At 37.1% G+C, this 25,752-nt stretch overlaps 1 protein-coding gene across 1 annotated transcript in view; it reads left to right on the forward strand.

Moving 5' to 3' along the window:
- Positions 1 to 25,752, forward strand: part of NCOA3 (nuclear receptor coactivator 3) — a 138,357-nt gene that overhangs the window by 83,907 nt on the left and 28,698 nt on the right. The window contains exons 3-5 of the mRNA XM_078057472.1: positions 24,143 to 24,247; positions 25,126 to 25,308; positions 25,529 to 25,541. Coding sequence (XP_077913598.1) covers positions 24,162 to 24,247; positions 25,126 to 25,308; positions 25,529 to 25,541 — 282 coding nt within the window. The 5' untranslated portion in view covers positions 24,143 to 24,161. The remainder of the gene's footprint in view (positions 1 to 24,142; positions 24,248 to 25,125; positions 25,309 to 25,528; positions 25,542 to 25,752) is intronic.

The following is a 25,752-nucleotide window of genomic DNA, read 5'->3' on the forward strand; positions in this document are numbered from 1 at the left end:
AAGATTTTATTTATTTGACAGAGAGAGAGACAGCGAGAGAGGGAACACAAGCAGGGGGAGTGGGAGAGGGAGTAGCAGGCTTCCTGCTGAGCAGGGAGCCCCATGCGGCACTCGATCCCAGGACCCCAGGACCATGATCTGAGCCGAAGGCAGACGCTTAACGACTGAGCCACCCAGGCGCCCCACATTAACTTAACATTTTTAACTTAACATTAGTGTTTTTTAATTTAGCATTAAAATTATGCAATATTTTATATAAACAGGAGTATATATTATATGTGTTACGAAGTGTACTTTGGAAAACACCTATGAACCCACTACTTAAGAACTGGAAAGTTGCTAGGTATACCAGCTTCCCTGTGTGTTTCTCCATCTTACTCTTCCTTCTGCTTCTGTCCCAGAAGTAACAGATATCGTAATTTATTTGCTAAAAACTTAAAAAAAAAACCACACGTGTGTGTTCTTGAACCATGTTTAGTTTTTGTTTCTAGCTTTACAAAAATGAGTGTAATGGACTTGCTTTTTATTTTACTTTTTAAGATTTATTTATTTATTTGTTTGTTTGTTTATTAGAGGGTGCGCTGGGGGCAGGGACAGAGGGAGAGAGAGAAATCTCTAGTCGACTTCCCCCTGAACTTGGAGCCTGACTTGGGACTCCATCCTGTGACTCCAAAACCACGACCCCAGCCGAAATCAACAGTTGCCTGCTCAACTAACTGAGCTACCCAGGCGCCTCTAATGTACTTGCTTTTTAAAAAAACTTTTGATTGCTTGTACTATTCACCCATGTTGTGTATAATTTATTTTTGCTACTACTATATTGTATTGTTTTGTATGGCTTTATTTTTTAAATTTGGGATGGATGGTCATTAGTGTCCTCTGGTTTTTGATGTATAAATGAAATTTCTTTTTTTTTTTTTTTTAAGGATTTTATTTATTTATTTGACAGAGACAATGAGAGAGGGAACACAAGCACGGGGAGTGGGAGAGGGAGTAGCAGGCTTCCCGCGGAGCAGGGAGCCCGACGCTCGATCCCAGGACCCTGGGTTAATGACCTGAGCCGAAGGCAGACGCTTAACGACTGAGCCACTCAGGCGCCCCATAAATGAAATTTCAATGAGCATTTTTGTGTATTTTGTTGCAAGATTATTTTTTAAATATTTTTAATTTAAATTTATTTAAATATTTATTTAAAAATTTATTTAAATATTAAATTTATTTAATATTTAACAAATAAATTTGTTAAAGTTTTTAAATATAAACTTGACTTTAACTGCCCATGTACTAAATTTGCTTTTCCTGTAGAACTTCTTTAGAAAAAGTAAATTTTCTTACTGAAATAGCCCTCTTTTATTAGCTAATTTATTTTATCTTATACCAGTCATTTATTATTTATCACAGGATTAGCAATATGCGCTGCTATTTTCCTTACATAACTTTAAGTATAGTTTACATTCAGTAAAATTCACCAGCCTTACATTTATAATTTGCCGAGTTTTGACAGATGTAACCATTACCACAATCATGATATAAAACACTCCCACCATCCTCTGAAGTTCTTGTGTCCTTCTGTGCAGTCAGTCCAATCCGCTGAGATAGCTGGCAGCCCCTGGTCTGCTTTAAGTCGTTAGTTTTGCCTTTTCTGAATTTCATATATATGGCATTCCCCTTATGTATATAATGTACTTTTTGTAATTTTCCACTGTCCTTGGATATTCTGTTCTTTTTCTTTTTTTCTCTTTTTGACTTTCAGTTTTGGAAGCTTGTATTGATCTTTAAGCTCACTAATTTTATTTTTTTCTTCCTCAGCTGTGTCCCGTCAGCTGATGAGCCCATCAAAGGCATTCATTTCTGTTAGTGTTTTTGATTTCTAATATTCCCATTTGCTGCTTTCTCATAGTTTCCATCTCTCTGCTTACATTACCCATCTGTTCTTGCTTGCTGTCCACTTTTTCCGTTAAGAGTGCTTAGTTTATTAATCATAATTAAAATCCCGCAATTGGTTTCCAGTTTTTTTTTTTTTTTTTAATGTTTTTAAAGAATCTGGCTTCTTTCCTGTTTACTAGCAAATTTTAGAGGCTTCTTTGGATATATCATCAAAATCTGCTTTCACTTACCAGCGCTCATGATTTCTCATTTAAGAATGTAAGTGACCACATAAAAACTTGATATATGTTCATAGCAACATTATTTATAATAGCCAAAAAGAGGAAACAACTTAAATATCCATCAGCTGATGAATAGATAAAGAAAATGATAGTTCCATACAGTTAAGTATTCACAAATAAAAAGAAATGAACTACTGATATATGCTATAACATGGATGAATTTGAAAGGATTATATGAAGTGAAAGAAGCCAATCACAAAGGACTAGATACAGTATGATTCCATTTGTATGAATTTTCCAAAATAGATGAATCATTAGAGACAAAGTAGATTAGTGGTCTCCCTGGGGTGGGGGAGAGGTGGTGTGAAGTGGGGGAAAATGGGATTAGGGGAGAGAACAGTAAGGAGTACTGGGCTTCTTTTTTGGGATAATGAAAATGTTCTAAAATTGATTGTGGTGATGATTGTACAACTCTGAATATATTAAAAGGCATTGATTGGATACTGCAAGTGTATGGTATATGAATTATATCTGTATGAAGCTGTGAAAGAATATACCTGATATATAGAATGTAAGATCTCTGTGCCGCCATAAAGGAATTTTCTGGAAAAATATCGTTATTTTTCTCACGGCACTGACCTCAGAAGGTTTGCTATCTATCCCAAACATTTCTGGGTTTCAAAAACAACACATTAATTGAAACCTCAAGGTTTTCTAAAACCTTATTCCGTCTTTGTTATAGTAAGTAGTCAGCCTCTAATTATAGGGCTTATGTTAATTCCAGCACCATATCTTTTTCATGTATCAAGAAAATATATGTCAGAGACTTTTAAAAAATTATTTATTTTAGAGAGAGAGAGAGTGCGAGTGAGTGGGGGGAGGAGGGACAGAGGGAGAGAGAGAGAGAGAGAGAATGAATGAATTCTCAGGCCGACTCCTTGCTGAGCGTGGAGCCGGATGCGAGGCTCAGTCCCAGGACCCTGAGGTCTTGACTTGAGCCAAAACCAAGAGTCAGATGCTGAAACGACTGAGCCACCCAGGCACCCATGTCAAAGACTTCCTTAAAAATTCATTCATTATATGTTAATAAAAAAAATTAATTCAAAGTCATACCCAGACCTATCTGCACTTTTCTATTTGTCCGTTAAGTGTTTATAAGATGCTTATGGGCATCTTATAGTAGTACATCCAGAAATTTTGCTCTTAAGTGTGTAACATCCATTTAAAAAAGTACCCAGAGGGGCGCCTGGGTGGCTCAGTCGTTAAGCGTCTGCCTTCGGCTCAGGTCACGGTCCCAGGGTCCTGGGATCGAGCCCCGCATCAGGCTCCCTGCTCGGCGGGAAGCCTGCTTCTCCTTCTCCCACTCCCCCTGCTTGTGTGCCCTCTCTTGCTGTGCCTCTCTCTCTGTCAAATAAATAAATAAAATCTTAAAAAAAAAAAAAAAGTACCCAGAAAGCCATAATTTTAGTGGATCTGCTGTTTTAGGACTGATGAAGTGCTATGGTTATAAGCGGAAAAACCAAAGTTATTTTACTTTAGATAATCTGACCACACTTAGTCCCTTACCCCCTTTTTATTTTTTCTTTAGGTTTTTTACTTTTAAGAGGCTTCTTCTGGGGAAGGAATATTTAAACTGTGGAGATTATATGATGATATGTAGGAGAATATTAATACATTTATAGTGTAAAAGCTTAAACATTTTAGGCGTGCCTGGGTGGCTCAGTTGGTTAAACATCTGCCTTTGGCTCAGGTCATGATCTTAGGGTCCTGGGATCGAGCCCCATGTCATGCTCCCTGCTCAGCGGGGAGACTGCTTCTTCCTCTCCCTCTGCCCTTCCACCCCCACTGGTTCTCTCTCTCTCTAATAAATAAATAAATAAAAAATCTTAAAAAAAAAAAAAGCTTAAGCATTTAAATTTAATGTTGATCAAACAACTTACTTTAAAAAGAAACTTTTTTGAGTTCCATACTATACAGAGATGCCCTTTTTTTTACATTTTATTTATTTGTCAGAGAGAGAGAGAGAGGGAGAGAGCACAAGCAGGGGAAATGGCAGGCAGAGGGAGAAGCAGGCAGGGAGCCTGACGTGGGACTTGATACCAGGACTTTGGGATCATGACCTGAGCCAAAGGCAGACGTTTAACTGACTGAGCCACCCAGGCGCTCCAATAGTTGTATTAAAGCCAAAGACTGAATGTTAAGCTGGTTTGCTTAAATGAGGCTTTCAGAATATGTAGAGAAAATTGTTAAAATTTTAAGATCCATCTTTGACTTGAACAACAAACTGAACCGCACTAAATTCAGTCACTGTTTTTTTGCTCTTGGTGAAAATGGATGGAGATAAGGTTTTAGTAGTTGTTTATAGTCAAGTCTCATAAAAAGGGCAGTTTTATTGGATTTGGAAAATATAGACATAAAAAATTTGTCACATTGATAATAACATAGCTCTTGTAGTACTTAATTTTGTAACTTAATTAAGAAATATAATTGGCCTAAATATCAGCTCAGCAATCTAGAAAGTGAACTGCTGTACAAATAGTCCATTTTATACCACTGTTATAAATGGCCCTATCATATGCCAAACTCTCAGAGTAATTACTTTCTTATGATTCTGTCTTTGTTTCCAAAACCTGTCTTAATAAGAATGTTTTTGAATCTGTGTAATATTTAACATATAAAGCCTGCGTTATTTTGAAGTTGATACTGAAAACCTCTAAACTTCTGACCTTGAATAGAATTTGGTATGTATAACCATTACATGCAGCTGCTGGATTCAGAATTGCCTTTTCTGGGACTCTGCTTTGTGAAAAATAATGTGTATTGGACATGAGTGTATGGCAGCTGACATTTATCAAGGATAACAGGAGCCTTACTCATTTTCACATTTTAAAGTAACTTTGAAAGCTTTGCATGTGCACACATGCTCAACATATGTTCCTAAGATTTAAATATATTTTTCATCATGTATCAATGAAACCAAATTTCAGTCTTTAATGAGCTTCAACGTTAAACTTACTCTGTGTGAGTACACAAACATCTAAAGATCAGCAGTGTAGGATATTTAATTCACTTCCATAGAATTTTATCTTTCATACTTTAAAATTATTACGAGTAAAAATGTACCTCCTTGTATTCAGGGTAGCACTCTTGTTATGTAATGTGTTATTTGGCATTTCTTTCATTCCCCTACTATAAAATTTGGCCCTAATGTAGAAAACTGGATTATAGAAATTATTTTTTTTCTTATCAATGGTATATTGCTCTTCTGTTTGAAAAGATTTTTACGGAGCTAGTTATTTTACTGGAGGGTGACATAAATAAATTGGGATTGCGTGATTTTTAGTCTTTGTTCTTAGCCTTTTAAAATTTTCTTTAAAGATAGATTGTGATAATAATTTAAAAAGAATTCTAAAATAAAACTGCAAAATTCATAATGTGTTGGCAAACTTGTTAATTAAAATAACACCTTTAAATGGTTGGTATGGGTTCAGACACTGCTGCCCTTCAGTATATTGATACGCAGACCACACTGACTTGCTGCAAGGTAATAGGAGACATGCTTTGACTTCTGCACATAAATTGGCCATGCACAGCTGTAATCCTACTGTCCTTTCGTTTCCAGATGTGATTGAATAGTATAAGGCCTTTGATACCTAGGTCCTGGGTAATAAGTTGAAACTTAATTTTTTGTGTGTATGTGAGTTTTTACTTGGGCTTTTGATAAGCCTGTTTTGTGGTATGAAGGTACCATGTAAATTCTGGACGTTTTATTACTTAAATAACTCTCCCTGAATTTGAAATATAAGAAGGCTGAGTTCCATTTTTTTCCCCATTTTCCTTTTGGCAGTTAATAAGGAAGTCATTTTATAAGAGTGATAAATAGTAAAAAGAGTTTTAAATTTAGACTAGTTAAATTGCCAGTGTCTTTACATTTTAAAAAAATGCAAAGCAATTATGAATTTTAACAAGAGTTTTCAAAGAAATCATCCCTAATCACTTGTGACCTAAGTGCCCTTACTGTTTCTACAAATTCTTTTCATATAGAAATGCACCATATTAGAGAGGTTTAAAGAAAATACTTGAGGGATGCCTAGCTGGCTCACTTAGTAGATCATGTGGCTCTTGATCTTGGGGTCATGAATTCGAGCCCCACGTTGAATATAGAGATCACTTAAAAATAAAGTCTTTGAAAAAATAAAATACTTGAAATGTTTGCATAAGAACAGTTTAATACTACTACCAAAACTTTATTTGTAGATATTAGTATCTTTGAGAATTTAGTACTTTCCAAAAGACATCTCTTTATAATCCCCTCCTAGGTACCAAGGTTTAGGCAATTTGCAAAAGTTCTTCAGCCAGTGTGGGAATTAGAAAACCAGTACATTGTTTCCTGAATTCATGTGGGTTGTAAATGTAGTTACTTTATAATCAGAGAGGCAAAATTCTGTTTTTTTTAATAACCTTGGTTCTGTCTGTAAATCATGAGATTCTTTAGGGAGCCATTTGTTAAGACTTCATGTGCTCAGATAAGCTTTGTTTTGGTCTATGGTTTTAATTATTTCAGCAACCTTGTAAAGATGTAGTATGTCCTGGGGCGCCTGGGTGGCTCAGTCGGGTAAGTGTCTGACTGTAGATTTTGGCGCAGATCATGATCATATAGGGCTCGGTGGTGGGCATGGTGCCTGCTTAAGATTTCCTCTCTCCCTCTGCCTCTCCCTCACCCCTCTGCCTCTCTTTAAAAAAAAAAAAAAGACTGGTATGTCCATTTTAGAGAATAAGAAAGAGCTTCAGAGACTTAAATTTGGTGATACTATGCTGGGGCTTAGATCAGCTCTGAAGTCTTTTCCTTTTATTTCACTGTGCTGCGTTCGATTTGAATTCATCAGTTTTCTTATCCACTTCACTGATTGTGTGTGTGTGTGTGTGTTGTGTTGTGTCTAGGAATTAATTCTTTACTGAGTTTTCAGATATGGATTTAAGTATCCCATGCTAACTAAGTTAGGATATTTGGTGCTCGCATAATGGGTGATACTATCTCTCTTTTTATACTTTATATTTTATGAAGGTTTGTAATCCAGTCTTTTCATAACGATTTATTGTTTTTATTTATTTTTTTCATGGCTGTCAAATTTTTATCTCTTAAGGATCATAAGCATTTATTTTAAACTTATTTAAAGATTTCATTTTATTGGGTGGTGAATTCATCTTCCAGTATGATGAATTTCTTGGTTAACTTTCTTAGGTCTGTTTTCACATACACTTGGGAATTTTCATTTACAATTTGCATCTTAAATGGGAAATTTAGTTTTCCTTTTGTTCATTTGGTGCTCTCCATGTGACCCCTTCTCCCTGGCTCGGTACCCCTAGCTCTGTTTTTGTTGCCTTCTCCCATATCCACTCTACCTTTAGTCTAAGTCCAGGACTCCAGTCTGAAATATTCTTGCAATATTAGAGAGATGATGATTCGTCTACACTGCAGGTTGTAGTATGATGCGATCAGTAACTTGTTATTGATGATCATAGCTTCTCTTCACCTTCTTTTCAGCAATTTTTTGGTTTGGTTTTTACCTATGAGCCTTGCTTTTGGTCCTCTTATCTTGTGCATGATTGGATTTCCTTAAAAAGCAGTTGCTAGTTCCTGGTCCTGAAATGCAGTGGGTTCATGGAGTCATCAGTTCATTACTGTATGTTTGCTCTGTGTTTTGGTCCACAGACATATTTGTTATGTTTGAGCATTTCTGTGTCTTCCAAAATTAATAAAAAATACGTACTTTATTTGTCATTATTATATTTAGAGCAGAGGGGAAGAGTGGTTGGTTGAAAGCAGTAGTCCATGATGTCATCTTATCAGAAAGTCCTGTATTTTAAAAAATTTTTTATTAATTTTTAAATTTTAATTCCAGCATAGTTAACATAAATGTTACGTTAGTTTCAGGTGTACAATATGGTGATTCAACAATTCTATACACGGGTCAGTGCTCATCGTGATAAGTGTACTCTTAATCCCATCACCTATTTCACCCACCCCCTTACCCACCTCCCCTTTGGTTTCTTGGTTTCTCTCTCTTTCTCTCTCTTTGCTTTCCTTTGTCCATTTGTTTTGTTTCTTAAATTCCACATATGAGTGAAATCATATGGTATTTGTCTTTCTCTGACTTATTTCGCTTAGAATTATACTCTCTAGCTCCATCCATGTTGTTGCAAATGGCAAGATGTCATTTTTTATTTTTAAGATTTCATTTATTTATTTTAGAGAGAGTGCAAGAGCGAGTGAATCTCAGGCAGACTGTGTGCCGAGTGTGAAGCCCAGTGTGGGGCTTGATCCCACAACCTTGAGATCATGACCTGAGCTGAAACCGAGAGTCGGACGTCTAACTGACTGAGCCACCCAGGCGCCCCAAGATTTCATTCTTTTTTATGGCCGAATAGTATTTCATTGTAGACATACACACACCCCACGTCGTCTTTATCCATTCATTTATTGATGGACACTTGGGCTGCTTCTATAATTTGGCTGTTGTAAATAATGCTGCAATAAACATAGGGGTGCATGTAACCTTGTGAATTAGTGTTCTTTTATTTTTATGGGTAAATTACCCAGAAGTGCAATTAGTGGATCATATGGTATGGTAGTTAGTTTTTCACTTCTTGAGGAACCTCCATACTGTTCTTCCACAGTGGCTGCACCAGTTTGCATTCCCATCAACAGTGCACTAGGGTTCCTTTTTTCCCCACATCGTCACCAACACTTGTTTCTTGTGTTTTTGATTTTAGCCATTCTGACAGGTGTGAGGTGAGAGATATCCATTGTGGTTTGAGTTGCTTTTCCCTGATGATGATTGATGTTGAGCGTCTGTTCATGTGTCTGTTGGCCATGTTTAGGTCTTCTTTGGAGATATGTCTGTTCATGTCTTCTGCCCATTTTTTTAATTGGGCTATTTGTTTTTCATTTTGAGTTAAGTTCTTTATATATTTTGGATACTAACCCTTTATCAGATACGTCCTTTGCAGATATCTTCTCCCATTCAGTACGTTGTCTCTAGTTTTGTTGATTGCTTCGTTTCCTTTGGTGTGCAGAAGCTTTTTATTTTGATGTAGTCAGGAAGTCCTGTTCTTTTGATTTTACAACCTGGCTTATTTATATAGGCTTGCAGATAGTAGATACTGAAATATTTATTATACCAATGTGAAGAGGATCTTGGAGAAGCCATACCAGTTTCAGACCTTCAGTCCCAATCTTAATCTTAGTACAGTGGTTCTCAAAAGTGTGGTTCATGGTCCTCTGGGAGTCCCTGAGAACTCTTACAGGGTCCATACAGTTAAAACTATTTTCATAATACCCCGTTATTTACCATTTTCATTCTTTTGATGTTTGCGCTGATGCAGATACAGCGGTACCGAGAGCTGCTGGCACCTCAGCCTCAGTGAAGGCAGCGGGGCCACAGACTGTCCTGGTGGTCGTTACGTACTTTACTTGCCCGCACTTAGAGTTAAAGGAAGCAAACAAAGCAGCATTTCTCACTTAGGATTGTCCTGCATGAGGCAGCAAAATTTGCTCATTTCATTAAATCTTGACTCTTGAGTACTGTGTTTTAACAATTCTGTCTAGTGAGAATGGAAAATATGCAGAAAGCACTCTGCCTACCATGGTTATCCTGGGGAAGGGCCCTTGTGTGACCGGTTTGTGTACCGAACTAGCCACTTTTTTCATGGAATACCATTTTTATTTGAAAGAACAGCCAGCAAGCTCTGGTTATTGAAACCTGAGCATTTCACAGATAGTTTCTTGAAACCGAGCAAGATGAACCTATTACTTCAAGGAAAACCTCTGATGGTATTTGTTGAAAGTGATAAAATTTGAGTTCTCAAGTGAAAATTGTAATGTTGGTAAATTTGAATCTGCCACCATGAGTGTAACCGCTTCTCAGTACTTAAAGACTTTCAAGATGAGATGCATGGTGATATTAATACGGAGTTTTTGATATTGTATCATGAAATATATCAGTATTTTAAAATCTGCTTGATCAGTGAACTGATATGTTAAAATGACAATGTTTGATGTTACAAAATCATTCATGGGTAGAAGATTTGCTCAGAGTGTAAGCTAGGGGAGTATATTTTAATGTAATAGCATGAAAGTTGATTAGTAGTTTCAGATTTGACTTTGCAACTAACCTTTAAGAAAGTACTTACTGCTTGTTGAGTTTTAGCATAATACCAAGGAAAATTATCTACAGTTTGCAAAAGGCTATTGTAATAGTCCTTTTTAAAAATAAGTACATGTCTCTGAGGCTGGATTTTCTTCATGTTTTTGTCAAATTAACATATTGCAACATACTGAATGGAGAAGTAGATAAGCAAATCCAGCTATCTTCTTTAAGTCAGACATAAGATTTGTAAAAATGTAGAAACAGTACCACCTCTCTGTTTTGTTTCAGAAAATTTGTTTTCCATAAAATTGTGAAATTGTTAACACAATGCGCTTGTTTTAAAATGAATTAATATTTCAAATATTTATAAGGTTAATTTTGAATATGGTAGATATTGATAGGTATAACCCACATAACAAAAGCTTTTTGGCGTTCCCAGTTTTTAAGAGGTAAAGGAATCCCGATATCAAAAAGGTTGAGAATCACTGATGTAGTGAATTTGGTTGGAACTCCAGAGGCATTTGACTTAAACCTTTCACCCTGCTTGTATATATTGGTTGTTTTGAAGTACATCTGAATTCTGCTATAGCTGTCTCTGTTCTGACCCACTTAAACAGGAAGGGGGCCAGAGCTAACTAGTAAGGTTTGGCCATTTTCAAGGACATGCAGTTGTCATTTACCCTGAATCTTTCTTTTAGTAGTAAGATCCAGATTGACTGCAGAAGGTTAGGACTTTGAACACTTGTATAACATTGTGTGCCGTATCTGATATGCAGTTGTTCCTGCTTTTGAATTAACAGGTCAGCTATTAATTTCCAGTGGAAACCTTTCATAGCACATAGTACATTTTGTGATACTATATTTACTAGTTTGTTGATTATGGACCCTGGTCACTAGCTTATTGAAGGCAAAAAACCTTGTCTGTTTTGGTCAGCAGTGTATCCCAAGCACATGGCATGGGGAATGCAGTCTCCTTTGTTTATGTATGTGGACAACACTCAGTATGTTGAGGAATGACCAGTTAAAGACTTTTTTCCCCTCTAGTTTTATTGAGAAATAATTGACACACACCGCTGTATAAATTTATGGTATACAGCTAGATGGTTTGATTTACGTGTATTATGAGATGAGTACAGTTGGTTCTGCTAACACCCATTTTCTCCTGTAGATACAATAAAAAGAAAAGAAGAAAAAATTCTCCTTGTGATGAGAATTCTTAGGAGCTACTTTCTCTCTCTGTTTTTTTTAAAGATTTTATTTATTTGACACAGAGAGAGAGCACAAGCAGGGGAAGCGGCAGAGGGAGAGGGAGAAGGAGACTCCCCGCTGAGCAGGGAGCCTGACGAGGCGCTCCATCCCAGGACCCTGGGATCATGACCTGAGCTGAAGGCAGACGCTTAACCGACTGAGCCACCCAGGCGCCCCAGGAGCTACTCTCTTAACCGCTTTCCTATATATCACACAGCGGTGTTAGCTGTAGTCATCCTGTTGTATATTACATCCCTAGTGCTTAGTGACCACTCTTCAGATGTTTGCTGGTGGGTTTGGGTTTTAACCAATTTAGGTGTATGCCTGGTTTTACAGGAGTTCATAATTAAATTTTTGCCTCTAATGTTCTTTAACAATAACGAGGTGTCCCCAGTCTTCATTTACTAGACACATGTAGGCTGGTTTTGTGAAATACAAAAAGCTCTTTAAAGTAATGAATCATAAAACTGACCTTTGAAAAGCAGTGGAGGAAAAAAAAAAACCACAAAGCAATGTTTTACTTAAATTATTTAAGTGGTGCTCTTTTTGTCCTATTCTTCAGTATTTTATATTCTTTCTTGCTGCAAATTTCTTTTCTGGTTACAATCATGATCTAGAAGACAGATTTTTAGCTCCACATAGTAGTAGTATGGTAGCTATATTTTGACGGGGATTTAGGGAGGCAGTTGAGGCTTTTGTTCAGTTAGACTTTGGTACTTTTTAACATTTCTACCAGTGTTACCCTACCTTCAACAGGTAAAGGATGTTAAGAGTGCTTCCTTCTTTTCTGTTTTGACTTTGATATATATGTTCTCCTTCAGTATTTGTATTTTTGTCATCCTGAAATTGATAATGACTTAAAGATTTATTTGAAGAGATAAATTCTGTTACCAGATGTATAACTTCTAGGAATATGGAAATGTTATTTTTAAAAAACGACTCTTTTGAATTTAAAGTTATTTAGGCTAGGAGTGGAATTATAATCAGTGAAGAGTAATATGCTGTGAGGTCAGAAAAAGAAAAAAGGCAGTGGAAACAGCACGCAAGGACTGAGGCACAGACTAACCTGCAGTAAAGATGATGACCCATTCAGGAAGTCATGAGTCAGACTTGCCATGTTGTGTTGCTAGCGTTAGAGAACATCTGCTCCAGTGTCTTTGCTTTTATTAAAGACTTTTTTTATTTTTAAGTAATCTCTACACCCAAAGTGGGGCTCAAACTCACAACCCCGAGACCACGAGTCGCATGCTCTCTGACTGAGCCCGCCAGGTGCCCCTCCTTTGTTATTGCTTTTAAAGAAGGAAATCTAGCTAAGATGGGTTTTACCCTTGATACATCTCTCTCTCTTCCACCTTCAGTATTTTGCTTTGAAAAATTAATTCAAGTTGCTTTATCAACTTTTCATTTCCACATTGTTAATTTTTATCATGTTAGTGTCACAGGTGAACCCTCTGTAGCTACTTAATGTTTTTGATATTTGATATCGGTGGACAGGGCTACCTTCAGTACTGTAGGGGGAGTGTCTTGTTACTTTTAAGTTTTTCACTCTGCAGGTACTCCGGTTCAGGAGTATCAGTGCTGCCCTTGACTCACGGTTCCCATTCCCTGTAGCATTCATGGTGTACCTACTGCTACTTCCTGTCGCAGCTTTCTTTACCAGGTGGCTAATGTCCACTCTTAAGTATTAACATTTCTTTTAGTATCATTTTTTCTTCTCTGAGGCAGATGGAAAGAATGGGTTAGGAGAGAATGGGGCACATGCTGTGATCATCCCCCCCTTTACATCTTTATTGCCTATTTATTGAATCTGTATCAGATTTTATTCCCACGCTCTGCACATGCTTCTCTAACCCCTGTTTATTTTATTTATTTATTTATTTATTTATTTATTTATTTATTTTTTTAAGATTGAGGCCTGAGCCTTTTTTTTTTTTTTTTTTTTTTAAGATTTTATTTATTTATTTGAGAGAGAGAATGAGAGACAGCACAAGAGGGAAGAGGGTCAGAGGGAGAAACAGACTCCCTGCTGAGCAGGGAGCCCGATGTGGGACTCGATCCCGGGACTCCAGGATCATGACCCGAGCCGAAGGCAGTCGCTTAACCAATTGAGCCACCCAGGCGCCCGTAACCCCTGTTTATTTTAATCCAGTGCTTTACCACTTACCTCGAGGGGGCTAAAAACTTTGTTTCTCTCTTGTTCCTCTTTCTCTGCTGCTTATATTTTCATTATATGCCAAGAGAAAACCTTAGATATAGTTTTGATGTAGAGATATTTACATCTATCAAGGAAAAATTAAACCACAAATCCAGAAGTAAAAAGAGATCATAAAGAACCACCACTGTGTGCTTTTACCTAGTACCTTTGAAGGTTTGTTGATATCCTCTTCAGAAAATCTTCTAAAATATGCCTCCTTATTCTTATGTCTTTTAATCTTAAGACAGATAGCTGTTACAGTAATTTGTTCTCTTTTCATGGTTTTAATGGCTACTAGCTATGTCTCACCACACTATTTCAGTGGGAGAATGTTTTGAATTCCAGTCAGCTACCTGTAAGTTTAGAATAACCTGAATAGTCCTGGCTAATTTGTTTTTTGTCTGAAACCTTTTAATTTGTTGCCATATGGGATATTTGTAGCTATTTGTCTTTCAACAGAGAGCAAATCTGAATCTTTGTTCTTGGTATTGAGGGATTACCATTATTCCCTTTGTTAGTTGCTTGCTTTGTATTGCTTTTCATGCTCACATTAAACATATGCATATGTGAGGTGTGATTATTACCAGATTTTACAGGTGATAGGCTTTTTATTTTTTATTTTTTAAAGATTTTATTTATTTATTCATGAGAGACAGAGAGAGAGAGACAGAGGCAGAGGGAGAAGCAGGCTCCCCGCGGAGCAGGGAGCCCGATGCGGGACTCGATCCCAGGACCCCGGGATCATGACCTGAGCCGAAGGCAGACGCTCAACCGACTGAGCCACCCAGGCGTCCCGGTGATAGGCTTTTTAAAGGTGACAAAAGTTTACCTTTTAGTGAAATTGAGATTCTGCTCTTGAGTTTGATTCCAACAAAGCCCCATTGTCTTTTCAAAAAAAAAAAACCACATAGTAAATCATAGTAAATCAGCTGAAGGATTCAAACGTTTGAGTTTTTTTTTTTTTTTTAAAGATTTTATTTATTTATTTGAGAGAGAGAATGAGAGACAGCACGAGAGGGAAGAGGGTCAGAGGGAGAAGCAGACCCCCCGCTGAGCAGGGAGCCCGATGAGGGACTCGATCCCGGGACTCCAGGATCATGACCTGAGCTGAAGGCAGTCGCTTAACCAACTGAGCCACCCAGGCGCCCGAGTTTTATTTTGATAGGCAGCTTGGAGCCACTATATTTGTTGGAGTGGGAATACTCAAGTAAAAAATGACATGTCAAAAAGAAGCAAAAATGGAAGCTCTCCTTGCATCTTCTCTGTATTTTAAGGAAGATTGTTGAGTTGGTGAAAAGTACAGCTAAGGGGATGGTAAAGAAAAGGAGAGCTGGAGTTGGAAAAGGAACCGGGAGAATGGTGGGTAGTAGCAGTAAAAAAGAAAGAGGAAGGAGTTTGTAATGAAACAGTCTTGTACAATTTTTTTTAAAGTTTATTTAAGAAAAAAGTTTGTTTGTTTATGTAAGTAAGTAATCTCTACACCCAGCGTGGGGCTTGAACTCACAACCCCGAGATCAAGAGTTGCATGCTCCTCTGACTGAGCCAGCCAGGTGCCCCTTATATAAGTTTTTTTTTTTTTTATAATGGTTTAGAGCTTACAGTGTAGAAAGTGGAGACAGAAAAGAGAACAGGAGTAGAGTGCAGTGTGTAAAACAGTGTAGTAGAAGTGTGAAAAGTGCATCAGGATAAAGAAGGAAAAACTTTCTCTAATTGGGAGAGTTTGAATGGTTTCATCAGAGGTGACAGTTGAACGTAATCTTGAAGGATGAGTAGGAGTATTCTAGATATTAGGAGATTTAAAAAGGAATGACTTAAAAACAAACAGGAAATAATTCAGTGATCATCCTTTGTCAGAATCTCTTTTAGCATAGGTCATTTGGGAGGCTGCTGCTGGTGGTAGTGGCCGTGCTGAGAAGAATGGACTGATGGTATGTTTAAAATGAAACTCAGGTGTGGAGGGATTCAGTGCATTAAATTGTAGGATCCAGTGTTAACCTTTAAAATAAGGAATTACCTAGCTAGTTAGTATGCTGTCAGGAGAGTAATTTGATTTAGATGGAAGTGGCTTGCTTAACTCCCTCTGCACAGTGTATATTTGTGAACTTCAACTCAGTTGCTTCTGTAGAGGTTGAGAAGTCTCTTGGCAACAAGCTTCCAGTTGCAACTAACATCTGCTTTGGCTAATTGGTATGCCCAATTCTGGTAGCAGAGCCTCTGGGGAGTTTGTGTTTGAATTCAGCTTCATCAGGTTTAAACTGGAACATAAATGTGAAGGGGCTTTGGGGTCAGCCTGTTGATTGAGAATGAAAAGGCAAGACATACAAAGGGAGAAGAGAGAATGAAACCTGTGGATAAAATAGCTGTTAATTTACATTTGGATGCTTTTTAGCTTAATTTGTATATTAAAAATGGGATGTTTTACTCTGTTGTTCTCTGCTATCCCCTTTTCAAGTTTGCTGGCATTATAAACTAAAGAAGACTGAGAAGAATGACCAGGACCTAAGGATATACCATTTTTGGCATATGTCTGCACCAAGGTAGTTTATTGTAGACAGTGCTCATCTGCTTTTTCTCTTTAAAAAACAACTGTAGGCTGGTGGTTTCCTATCAGCTGTGTTCCCATGACACTTTATGCAGTGCCTTCATTTTAACACTTACCAAATTATGTTGTTGTAATTGTTTATGCTTTCTTCTTCTGCTAACTTGAGAGTCGTAGCAGTGTATGGTATCATTCATCTCTCTTTCCTGGACCTAAAATGGTTCTGGACATGCAAATGTTTGAGCTGAAATAGAATTAAATTGAAAAATGGATTGCATTAGGTGGTTTATACTTGATCCTACTAAATAGACATAACAGATTATCAGCAACAAAACAAGAGGATGTTGCCAGTTAGTTTTTATTTGAAACTTTTTCTCTCATTTCTGTCCTTGTCTCCTTTCAGCTCTTACCCTGTTTACCAGGGTTGAATTAAAACATAAAAGTAGGAGTGCCTGGGTGACTCAGTTGGTTGGGTGTCTACCTTTGGCTCAGGTCATGATCCCAGGGTCCTGGGATCGAGCCCTGCATCGGGAAGCCTGCTTCTCCCTCTCCCACTCCCCCTGCTTGTGTTCCCTCTCTCGCTGTATCTCTCTGTGTAAATTAAATAAATAAAATCTTAAAAAAAAAAAAAAAAGTAAAACATAAAAGTAGGAGACAATCACTGGAAGAGACACCTAGTTGATGAGAAAGCTTTCATAGTGGTTCCATGTTTACCCCGCCCTGGCTACACCCCATGATCTCTTAAACACACACAGGTTATACTTCCCTCAGTTCTTCAGTCTTTTCCTCTCTGTTGCTGGTTCTCTTGGAGCTGTAGCACAGATTGAAGTAAAACCTTTAATTTGATATTTTAGAAATACAGTTTTGTAGGATTAAGGCTTTAACTAGTGGTGACTATATACTAAATTGTCTTGAGTAAGAGTGTCAATTTGGAACTTGAATTTTGGGTAGTGCTTTTATATATGAATGTCTCATAATTTTTCCCAGTAGTAACTTTTTTTCCTAATTGGATTGAGCAGTCTCTGCTTTTACATAGAGATTCAAGTGGTTTTCAATAAATCATTTCAAATCCACAGTTGTTGTTTGAAAATTTTCCTCAAGTTACTGTGATTCTCAGGACATACCAGAAACACTCCCTAATTAGCATTATTTAATCATACCTTGTGTAAGTCAGCCAAACAAGCCTGACAAATTAAATTACTAGTGGGATAGTCAAAGTTTTTGGCCCCAGCATTTAATCTTAGAAAACGCAAGACTAAAAAGACTTGACACACTTTTTCAGGGTATAGCTCATGCATTTCTGATCTTAAGTTTTCTTCTTGCTGTGTTAGCCAGTGACTATTATTCATCTCAAGTGGAAGTAAGGATCATGGTTAATATTAGACCACCTCAGAGGGCAGTTTATCTGGTGACTTGTAGAGTAGTGGTTAGTTTTTAGGGGCTTGAGGGGAATAAGCATTAGTACCTGCTGGGTTTGAGTGGCTCCTTGCCTCTGTCCCTGGTACTCTGCATACCCCCCAACCCTGAGTGTACAACTGCTCTGTGTTCTTACCGATGAGTTGAGAAATTTTCTGGTTAACTGGTTGGAGGTGGTGTGATTTAAAAGTATAAATGGTTTATTTTTGGTGAGGGATAAAATGCCCAAGGAACATTTGATACATATTTTGTTGGTTATAAAGTTCTGAGTCCCAGTTCTGCCATCTGGTATCTGTGTGTGACCCAGTGGAAAGTTACTTAGCTATTTTCTTATCTATAAAATGGGAATAGTAATGCATACTTTGGAGAGTCATTGTGAGAAATCACACAGAACATGTGGTATGCCCAGCACTGTACGGCCACAAAAGTTATCCCCTTCCGTTTCCCTTATTAATGTAGGAAAAGTAAAATATTTTATTTTATTTATTTATTTTTAATTTTTTAAATTTAAAAAAATTTTTCAATTTATTTTTATTTTTATTTTTTTTTAGATTTTATTTATTTATTTGACAGAGAGACACAGCGAGAGAGGGAACACAAGCAGGGGGAGTGGGAGAGGGAGAAGCAGGCTTCCCGCGGAGCAGGGAGCCCGATGTGGGGCTCGATCCCAGGACCCTGGGATCATGACCTGAGCCGAAGGCAGATGCTTAATGACTGAGCCACCCAGGCGCCCCAAAAGTAAAATATTTTAGTTGGTCTCTGTGCCATCTGAGATTTACTGGTAACCTATCTCCTCTCCGTTTTGGATTTTGGCATCGCATGGCACCCCCCCCCCCCCCCACTATGGGCATTAGCATTGTTGATTGGTATCTTTTCCTTTTGGACAGGAGTACTTCCTGCATCCTTGTCCATCTGGCTAGTTTGTCATACACAATCAGTATTTTTTTCTCGTATATTAACTGCACATAACCCAAACGAAAGCTAGTTGATGCTGTTCAGTCATATACCAACATTTTCATGACTTTTGAGCTGGCAGGTATAATTCTTTTCTGCTTTTTAGCCAGAATTAGTTTAGGAATGTTCATTTTTTAGCAGTTTAACTTGTATTCTGAGCATGTCTAAGCTTAAACATGTACCATAGCTTGTTGTGTATAGAAAGGCCTGTAGTATTTATATAAGGAATTCTAACCAGTTCCTGTTAAGATTTTTTCATTTTAAATCCGATTTTTCCAAATGATATAGCAGTAGGTAACATTAGATTTTGATAGCATTGAAAGTTATTCTAAATTGCTACTATCTATATTTGAAGTAAATTGCATAGAATATCTTGCTTAAATGTAATCTTAAAGTGTGCATTGTCGTATCAGTATATTGAAGTAGATAGCACAGAACTCTTTAGTAGAAACCTTTTAGAAAAGGAAAAAAAATGTAAAACGGCCCAAGGATCTAGACGGCTGAGTTCACACGGAAATGAATATATTTTGGGCCCTTGGATTCTGATTCAATAAGTTCTCCACTCTAGTCCTTTTCTTTCTTTCTCTCTCTTTTTAAAAAAATATTTATTTATTTGAGAGATAGAGTGAACATGAGCTTGGGGGTAGGGGTAGAGGGAGAGGGAGAAGCAGGCTCCCCACTGAGCAAGGAGCCTGACCGGGGCTTGATCCCAGGACCCTGAGATCATGACCCGAGGCAAAGGCAGATTCTTACCCAGCTGAGCCACCCAAGTGCTCCTCTAGTCTTTTTTTATACTGTGGTGTCATGGGCTTGAAAAAACTGTGATTGGATTGTATTCTACCTGGAAGTGTAGTTGAGGTGTATCTCTAGTTTTATAATCACTTGGGGGACATCTCTTCATTCGCAACTTCAAAATATATCTGCAAGTCATTATTGGATTTATGAGGTGATTTCAAGAGTACAGATTACTTGGGGGGGGGGCAGATATATATTGTGGTCTTTTTTTTTTTTTTTTAAAGATTTTATTTATTTGACAGAGAGATAGCAAGAGCAGGAACACAAGCAAGGGGAGTGGGAGAGGGAGAAGCAGGCTTCCCGCAGAGCAGGGAGCCCAGTGCTGGGCTTGATCCCAGGACCCTGGGATCATGACCTGAGCCAAAGGCAGACGCTTAACGACTGAGCCACCTAGGCGCCCCTATATTGTGGTCTTAATTCTCTACTGTGTAGGTGATCTTTAATTGTAAGGAGTCAGACTGTAGGAGGGGGTTAATATTCATAGACTGTTCTTATAATCAAAGACACTGTGAGACTCTTGTGCTATATTATTTCCCCTTTGAATATGGATTTTACCAGCTCCATATATCCTCTAAACTAGATGGGTTGTAATTTAAGATAAAAATGTAAGCTGTACAGTTACCGATTTATGTTTCTTTTAGAATTTTTTTGGAAGAATGATCTATTCATGGGCCTAGTGTGTAATCCGTTCTCCCCTCGCACCCTGATTATTGACTACTGACTGAAAATGGTCTAGATTTAGGTGTGTATGCTAGGCATTTACCTTTCATACCTTAAAAAGAATAATTTACCAAGCTAGATAATATATCCTCTCAGGTAGATATAGTTTGAGTCCATCTCTGCCAGTGAGAAGCAGGCAGCAGACCGGGCAAATAAAACAAATGCTATTTACAATTTTTATGTTTATAACAAAGATTAATACCAAATAAACAGAAAACTATAAAGTATGTCATAGTCATTTGTGCTCAGGAATAATTGTATTAGTTATTATATATACTGAAACTTATTTTTGGGGCAGAAATACTTACAGTTTTCATTTTCATGTTGAACATTTTCTTTATCCTAATGAAATTTAGGAGATGCATTTGCTGTATTTTTTTTTCGTTGTTGTATGGTATTTTATCATTCATTCTTGGAAGTCCTGTGGTCTTCCAGGTGTTGTGCAATAAATGTGACTTGGTGTCAAGGTTCATATCTGAGTAACAACTAGGCAAGAAATTGGCAAACCTGTTCTTTAAAAAAAAAAAAAAAGAGAATGATACTTTAATGGTTTTACATTAGAATTTTGTGTTAATACATTTGTGGATAATTACCTTTGTTACTAGAGATCAGAGGATTCTGTAAAAGAGTAAATTTGGTAGCACATAGACTACACGGTCATATGCACATTATAGCTTGTTGTTATGCCAAATCAAGAGAAGGAGTCACATATGTATATATGGACACATTTGACATACTTATATTTCTCTACATGCACATAAAAATTGATGTAACGTGAATGACTTGTATGCCTTTCTGGTTTAGACTGGTAATTGTGATTATTGATTTCTTCCATACTAAGAGATTGTCATGGTTTTTCATTCTCTACTGATGTAATTTATGCCTTTAAAACTCATTTTGGTGACATCCTATATCAAGTGTAGAAGTGAAAAATTTAAAAAGTTTGAACTATTATATAGATGAGAATGAAGGGAATTCTAAAGTATGACTGAATAAGTTGAATGTTCCATTTATTCAATATTTATTCAAGACATTTATTGACCACTTATTAAATGTTAGGCACCTTAAAGTGTACTGGAGATTCAGCTTAATATTTAATAGCAAAGTAAGGTGAAATAATACTGAGACTCTGGAATAAATTATGTCTTTCAAATTAAAGAAATGCTATTTGTTCACCAAATAGTTTGCCATTCAGTTTTGGGGATTCAGCTTATGTTTGATATCAAAGTAAGGAAATAATATCCAGGATGTGGAATAGATTATATTTTTAAAGTAAAGAAATGTTACTATTCACTGGATGGTTTGCCACTCAATTTAAAAATAACTTTGTGAATGAAACAAATATAAAACTAGGTGTGTATTGAGACGTAGCTAAAATTATTTTTCTGTACTTAAGGACTCACCATTTTTAAATATGAAAATTGGAAATCAGAACTGAGCATATTTTAAAACTTTTTTATTTGGAAATAATTTTAAACTTAAAAGTTGCCAGAAAAAGAACAGTACAAAGAATTTAAAAATTTTTCTTCTGCCAAGATTCACCCGTTGTCAATATCTTGCTGCCCTCCTTTCTCCTCTCTTCTTCTTCTCCCTCTTCTTTGCTTCTCTTTCTGTTCCTTTTTTCACTCACTTAAAATGTGTGTAAATCCCATCCCTCTACCACTAGAGGGTCATTTGCATATATAATGGTCCATTTACTGTAAATATTAAGAATAAGGATAGCCTCTTTTTTAAAAAAATATTTATTTATTTGACAGAGAGACAGTGAGAGAGGGAACACAAACGGGGGGAGTGGGAGAGGGAGAAGCAGGCTTCCCGCTGAGCAGGGAGCCTGATGTGGGGCTCGATCCCAGGACCCTGGGACCATGACCTGAGCCGAAGGCAGACGCCCAACGACTGAGCCACCCAGGCGCCCTAAGGATAGCCTCTTAAATAAACACGTACAGAACTCAAGTAAATTTCACATTGATAAAATATTCTTATTGTCCATATTCTAATTTTGTCAGTTGATCCATTAATGTCCTTTATAGCACTTCCCCCATCTAGGACAGAATCCAGTATGGGATCAAATACCCATTTGTCATTTCTTTTTAGCTTTCTTTAATCTGGAATATTTACAGATTTTGTCTTTTATGAGATTGTCATTTTTGAAGAATACGGTATTTCTGGCATTGTGGGATCTGGGTATGTTTCAAAATCATCATATTGAGCCACTATTTTTTTTTTTTTTTTAATTGATTTATTTTAGAGAGAGGGAGAGTGTGTGTATGCCCATGCAGGCCCAGGGGCAGAGGGAGAGGGAGAGGGAGAGACTCCCAAGCGACTCCCTGCTGAATGCAGAGCCCAAATGGGGCTCCATCTCACAACCCTGAGATCATGACCTGAGCTGAAATCAAGAGTCTGTTGCTCGACCCACTGACCCACCTAGGCACCCCATATTGAGCCACTGTAAATCAAAGATATGTTAAGTTCTTTTCTCTCCTTTTCTTGGAAACATCTCAGTTTTTCAGCTTTTACATTTTACTACCAAAATTACAGGTAGAATGAATTTTGTTGGTATTTAATTCATACCTACAGCATATGTAAAGGTGATGTCATAATCTAGAGCTCTTGGTTAATGATCATGTGGTTTTGATTTTTTAAAAGCTGCATATTTAAGTTTCGTTGATTTTGAATTTTTGTCTCCTTTCCTGGTATTATTGTGCCACCTAGTGGAAATTTATATCATTCACTACATGTCTAAAAATCCAGATGGACTGCAAGATGCATTTTAACATACTCAGAAAAAAGTAGTTTGGAAAGTTTGAACTTCTTGATGGACTTGGAATTCTTTAGAACAATGATTGTCTTCCTAAACAAGAGTTTAGGACAAATAAAGTTCTTAGTAAGTGAAGGCTTAGTAGAGGTCTTAAAATTATGAGCTATTGAATGTTAAAACCAGTTTTTGTTTCAACAAGAAACACCCTACATTTATTTTCTTTATCATTGAAATCTTAACCAAAACATATTACATTTCCATCAGTTAATATTAAGATAATTCTTGCTGTGTGGATCTTATCAAAAGCCCTTCTTGCCCCCCTGAACTTTTTATTGTGTATGTCTTCTCTCCAGGCCTAACATAGTGGAGTTTATGTGTTATTTACACATTCCAGGTTTATTTGGAAGTCACAGAAGAACAACACGGTGGGTAACAAATACTCATGAAATGGTTTAAAGGAAAACCATGTGGTACCTTGAAAATAGCCTGAAAACAATTTAGATTTTTATCATTTGAAGACTCCTTACCAAATGACAAGATAAGCTCTAATTTGTGCTTTCTTGGGTAAAAATAAAATGTAAGGTTTTTTTTTTTTTCAAAGATTTTATTTTTGGATTTTATTTTTAAGTAATCTCCACACCCAGTGTTGGGGCTCAAACTCACAACCTCAAGATCAAGAGTCACCTTCTCTACTGACTGAGCCAGTCAGATGCCCCCCAGGATTTCATCATGTGGAGAGTTGGCGGTCTTTTCTTCTTGTTATTAAATATGAAGAAGATGCCTTCCTTATCCTTTGTAGTATTTAACATACACATTTTTAGTAGGATTTGAGAAACATTTTAGTCTTGGAGTTGGACGTTCTGCATAATTAAACTGGAATGTGAACTCTTGACATTGTCTTCAGAATACAAATTTATAATAAAGAATATTAAGAATTATCTAACCATGGGGATGCCTGGGTGGCTCAGTCGATTCGGTGTCTGCCTTTGGCTCAGGTCATGATCTCAGGGTCCTGGGATTGATCCCTGCAGGCTCCCTGCTCAGTGAGGCGTTTGCTTGTCCCTCTCCCTCTGCTGCTCCCCCTGCTCTTGCTGTCTCTTGTCTCTCTCTCAAATAAGTAAAATCTTAAAAAAAAAGTATTATCTAACCATGTAGGGAGTGTAGTTCTGAATTACAAAATTAAGCCACTCAAGCATACAGCAGCTTTATAGAGTCATGGATATTTTATAATATTTTCATTTTATCATTATTCTTTCTTAGTTGCTGATGTATAGTCACGATGAGCGGATTAGGAGAAAACTCCTTGGATCCACTGGCCCCTGATTCACGAAAACGCAAATTGCCATGTGATACTCCAGGACAAGGGTAGGCAGTGTATTTCCAGATGCTTCACCAAAGGCTCTTCCCCCTACCGTTATATTTTTGCTTAAAGATAGCATTCAGCTTTCTGTTATATATATTCTCTGGTTATATTTTTTTTTGTCTTTGCTTAAATAATGATTTCGCTTTGTAGTAAGTAGTGTGGCATAGTGATCAGATGGACATCCTTATGATGCAATAGAAATTTTGTTGCTGATTCAGATAGAAGCAAGAATCTTATACTAACACCTTTGATACGGCCGTTATCAAGCATTTCTTAGTGGAGGTAGTAGGAGTTAGGAATAGATAATTAAGATTATCACAAGTAAGACTCTTTGAATTCCTGTAAGAAAATGTTGTAAGTTGGTATTTTGGCATTTGTGGGGTTTCATCATTCTTTTCCTGAATGAAGTTCAAAGTTTAAAAAATAGAAATCAGATACTTCATTTTATGCAGTGATACTCTAGCCTTCTTAGTATTTGCCAAGATCAATATGACTTGAGTTTTAATGTAATTGTTGCAAAGTAAAAAAATGACCTGTAAGCCATAAAACCTTGTCATTAATAAGTAGCTAACACTGTTTTCCTTATTATTTGGTGTTTTACTGTCTCTATGAGGTAAAGACTATGTATCCTCATTTTCTGGATGATGAAACTGAGACTAAGTCTGCCCAAGGCCACCAGGCTAACAAAGAGGTGGACTTGAATTTAGGTTTGCCTGTATTTCTACTCTATTGTACTACTTCTTCAAGACAAGGTTTTGATGGTTTCTTTTGGCTAAATTTAATTTGTTCCGATACGAAGGTACTGGTGTTGTATAGAGACTGGTTCTGCTCGCTGCTCTTTTGCGATAGGTATATTCATGACCTCCCCCTTCTCTCTCAGTTTTACCTGCAGTGGTGAAAAGTGGAGACGGGAGCAGGAGAGTAAATATATTGAAGAATTGGCTGAACTGATATCTGCTAATCTTAGTGATATTGACAATTTCAATGTCAAACCAGATAAATGTGCAATTTTAAAGGAAACAGTAAGACAGATACGTCAAATAAAAGAGCAAGGTAATACAAAGTAAGAAAAACACTCAAGTCTTTTCAGGAGGAACTTGTTAACTGTGTTTACATTTGTCTTTTTGCTTCCTTGTTGCTCATGGATGGACCACTGCTAATTGAACCTAGCCTGTGTGGGACTGAACAGATGAGTTGACCAACTTTACTCTTTGAGAAACAGTTAATAGAGAAGTAGATAGAGGCTTGTTTCCTCACCCTGTCACGTGTTAGCTTCCTTTCAGGAAGCCATGGATAGTACATGTAGTAGTGAAGGAAAATTGAGGGCATCTTCTGCCCTTCTCGGTAAATCCTAAGTTTTAACATTTAAAAATTATAGCATTGTTTTCTTATCAGGAAATGTAATATATGTGAATGTGTATGCCCTTGTGTGTGTCTTTGTTCTGGGGCACTGTGTGAAGGTGAATTTGATCTGTAACTGACACATATGCTATTTGTAGTACTGCCT

Source organism: Halichoerus grypus, chromosome 10, assembly GCF_964656455.1.
Source record: "Halichoerus grypus chromosome 10, mHalGry1.hap1.1, whole genome shotgun sequence".
Taxonomy (NCBI): domain Eukaryota; kingdom Metazoa; phylum Chordata; class Mammalia; order Carnivora; family Phocidae; genus Halichoerus; species Halichoerus grypus.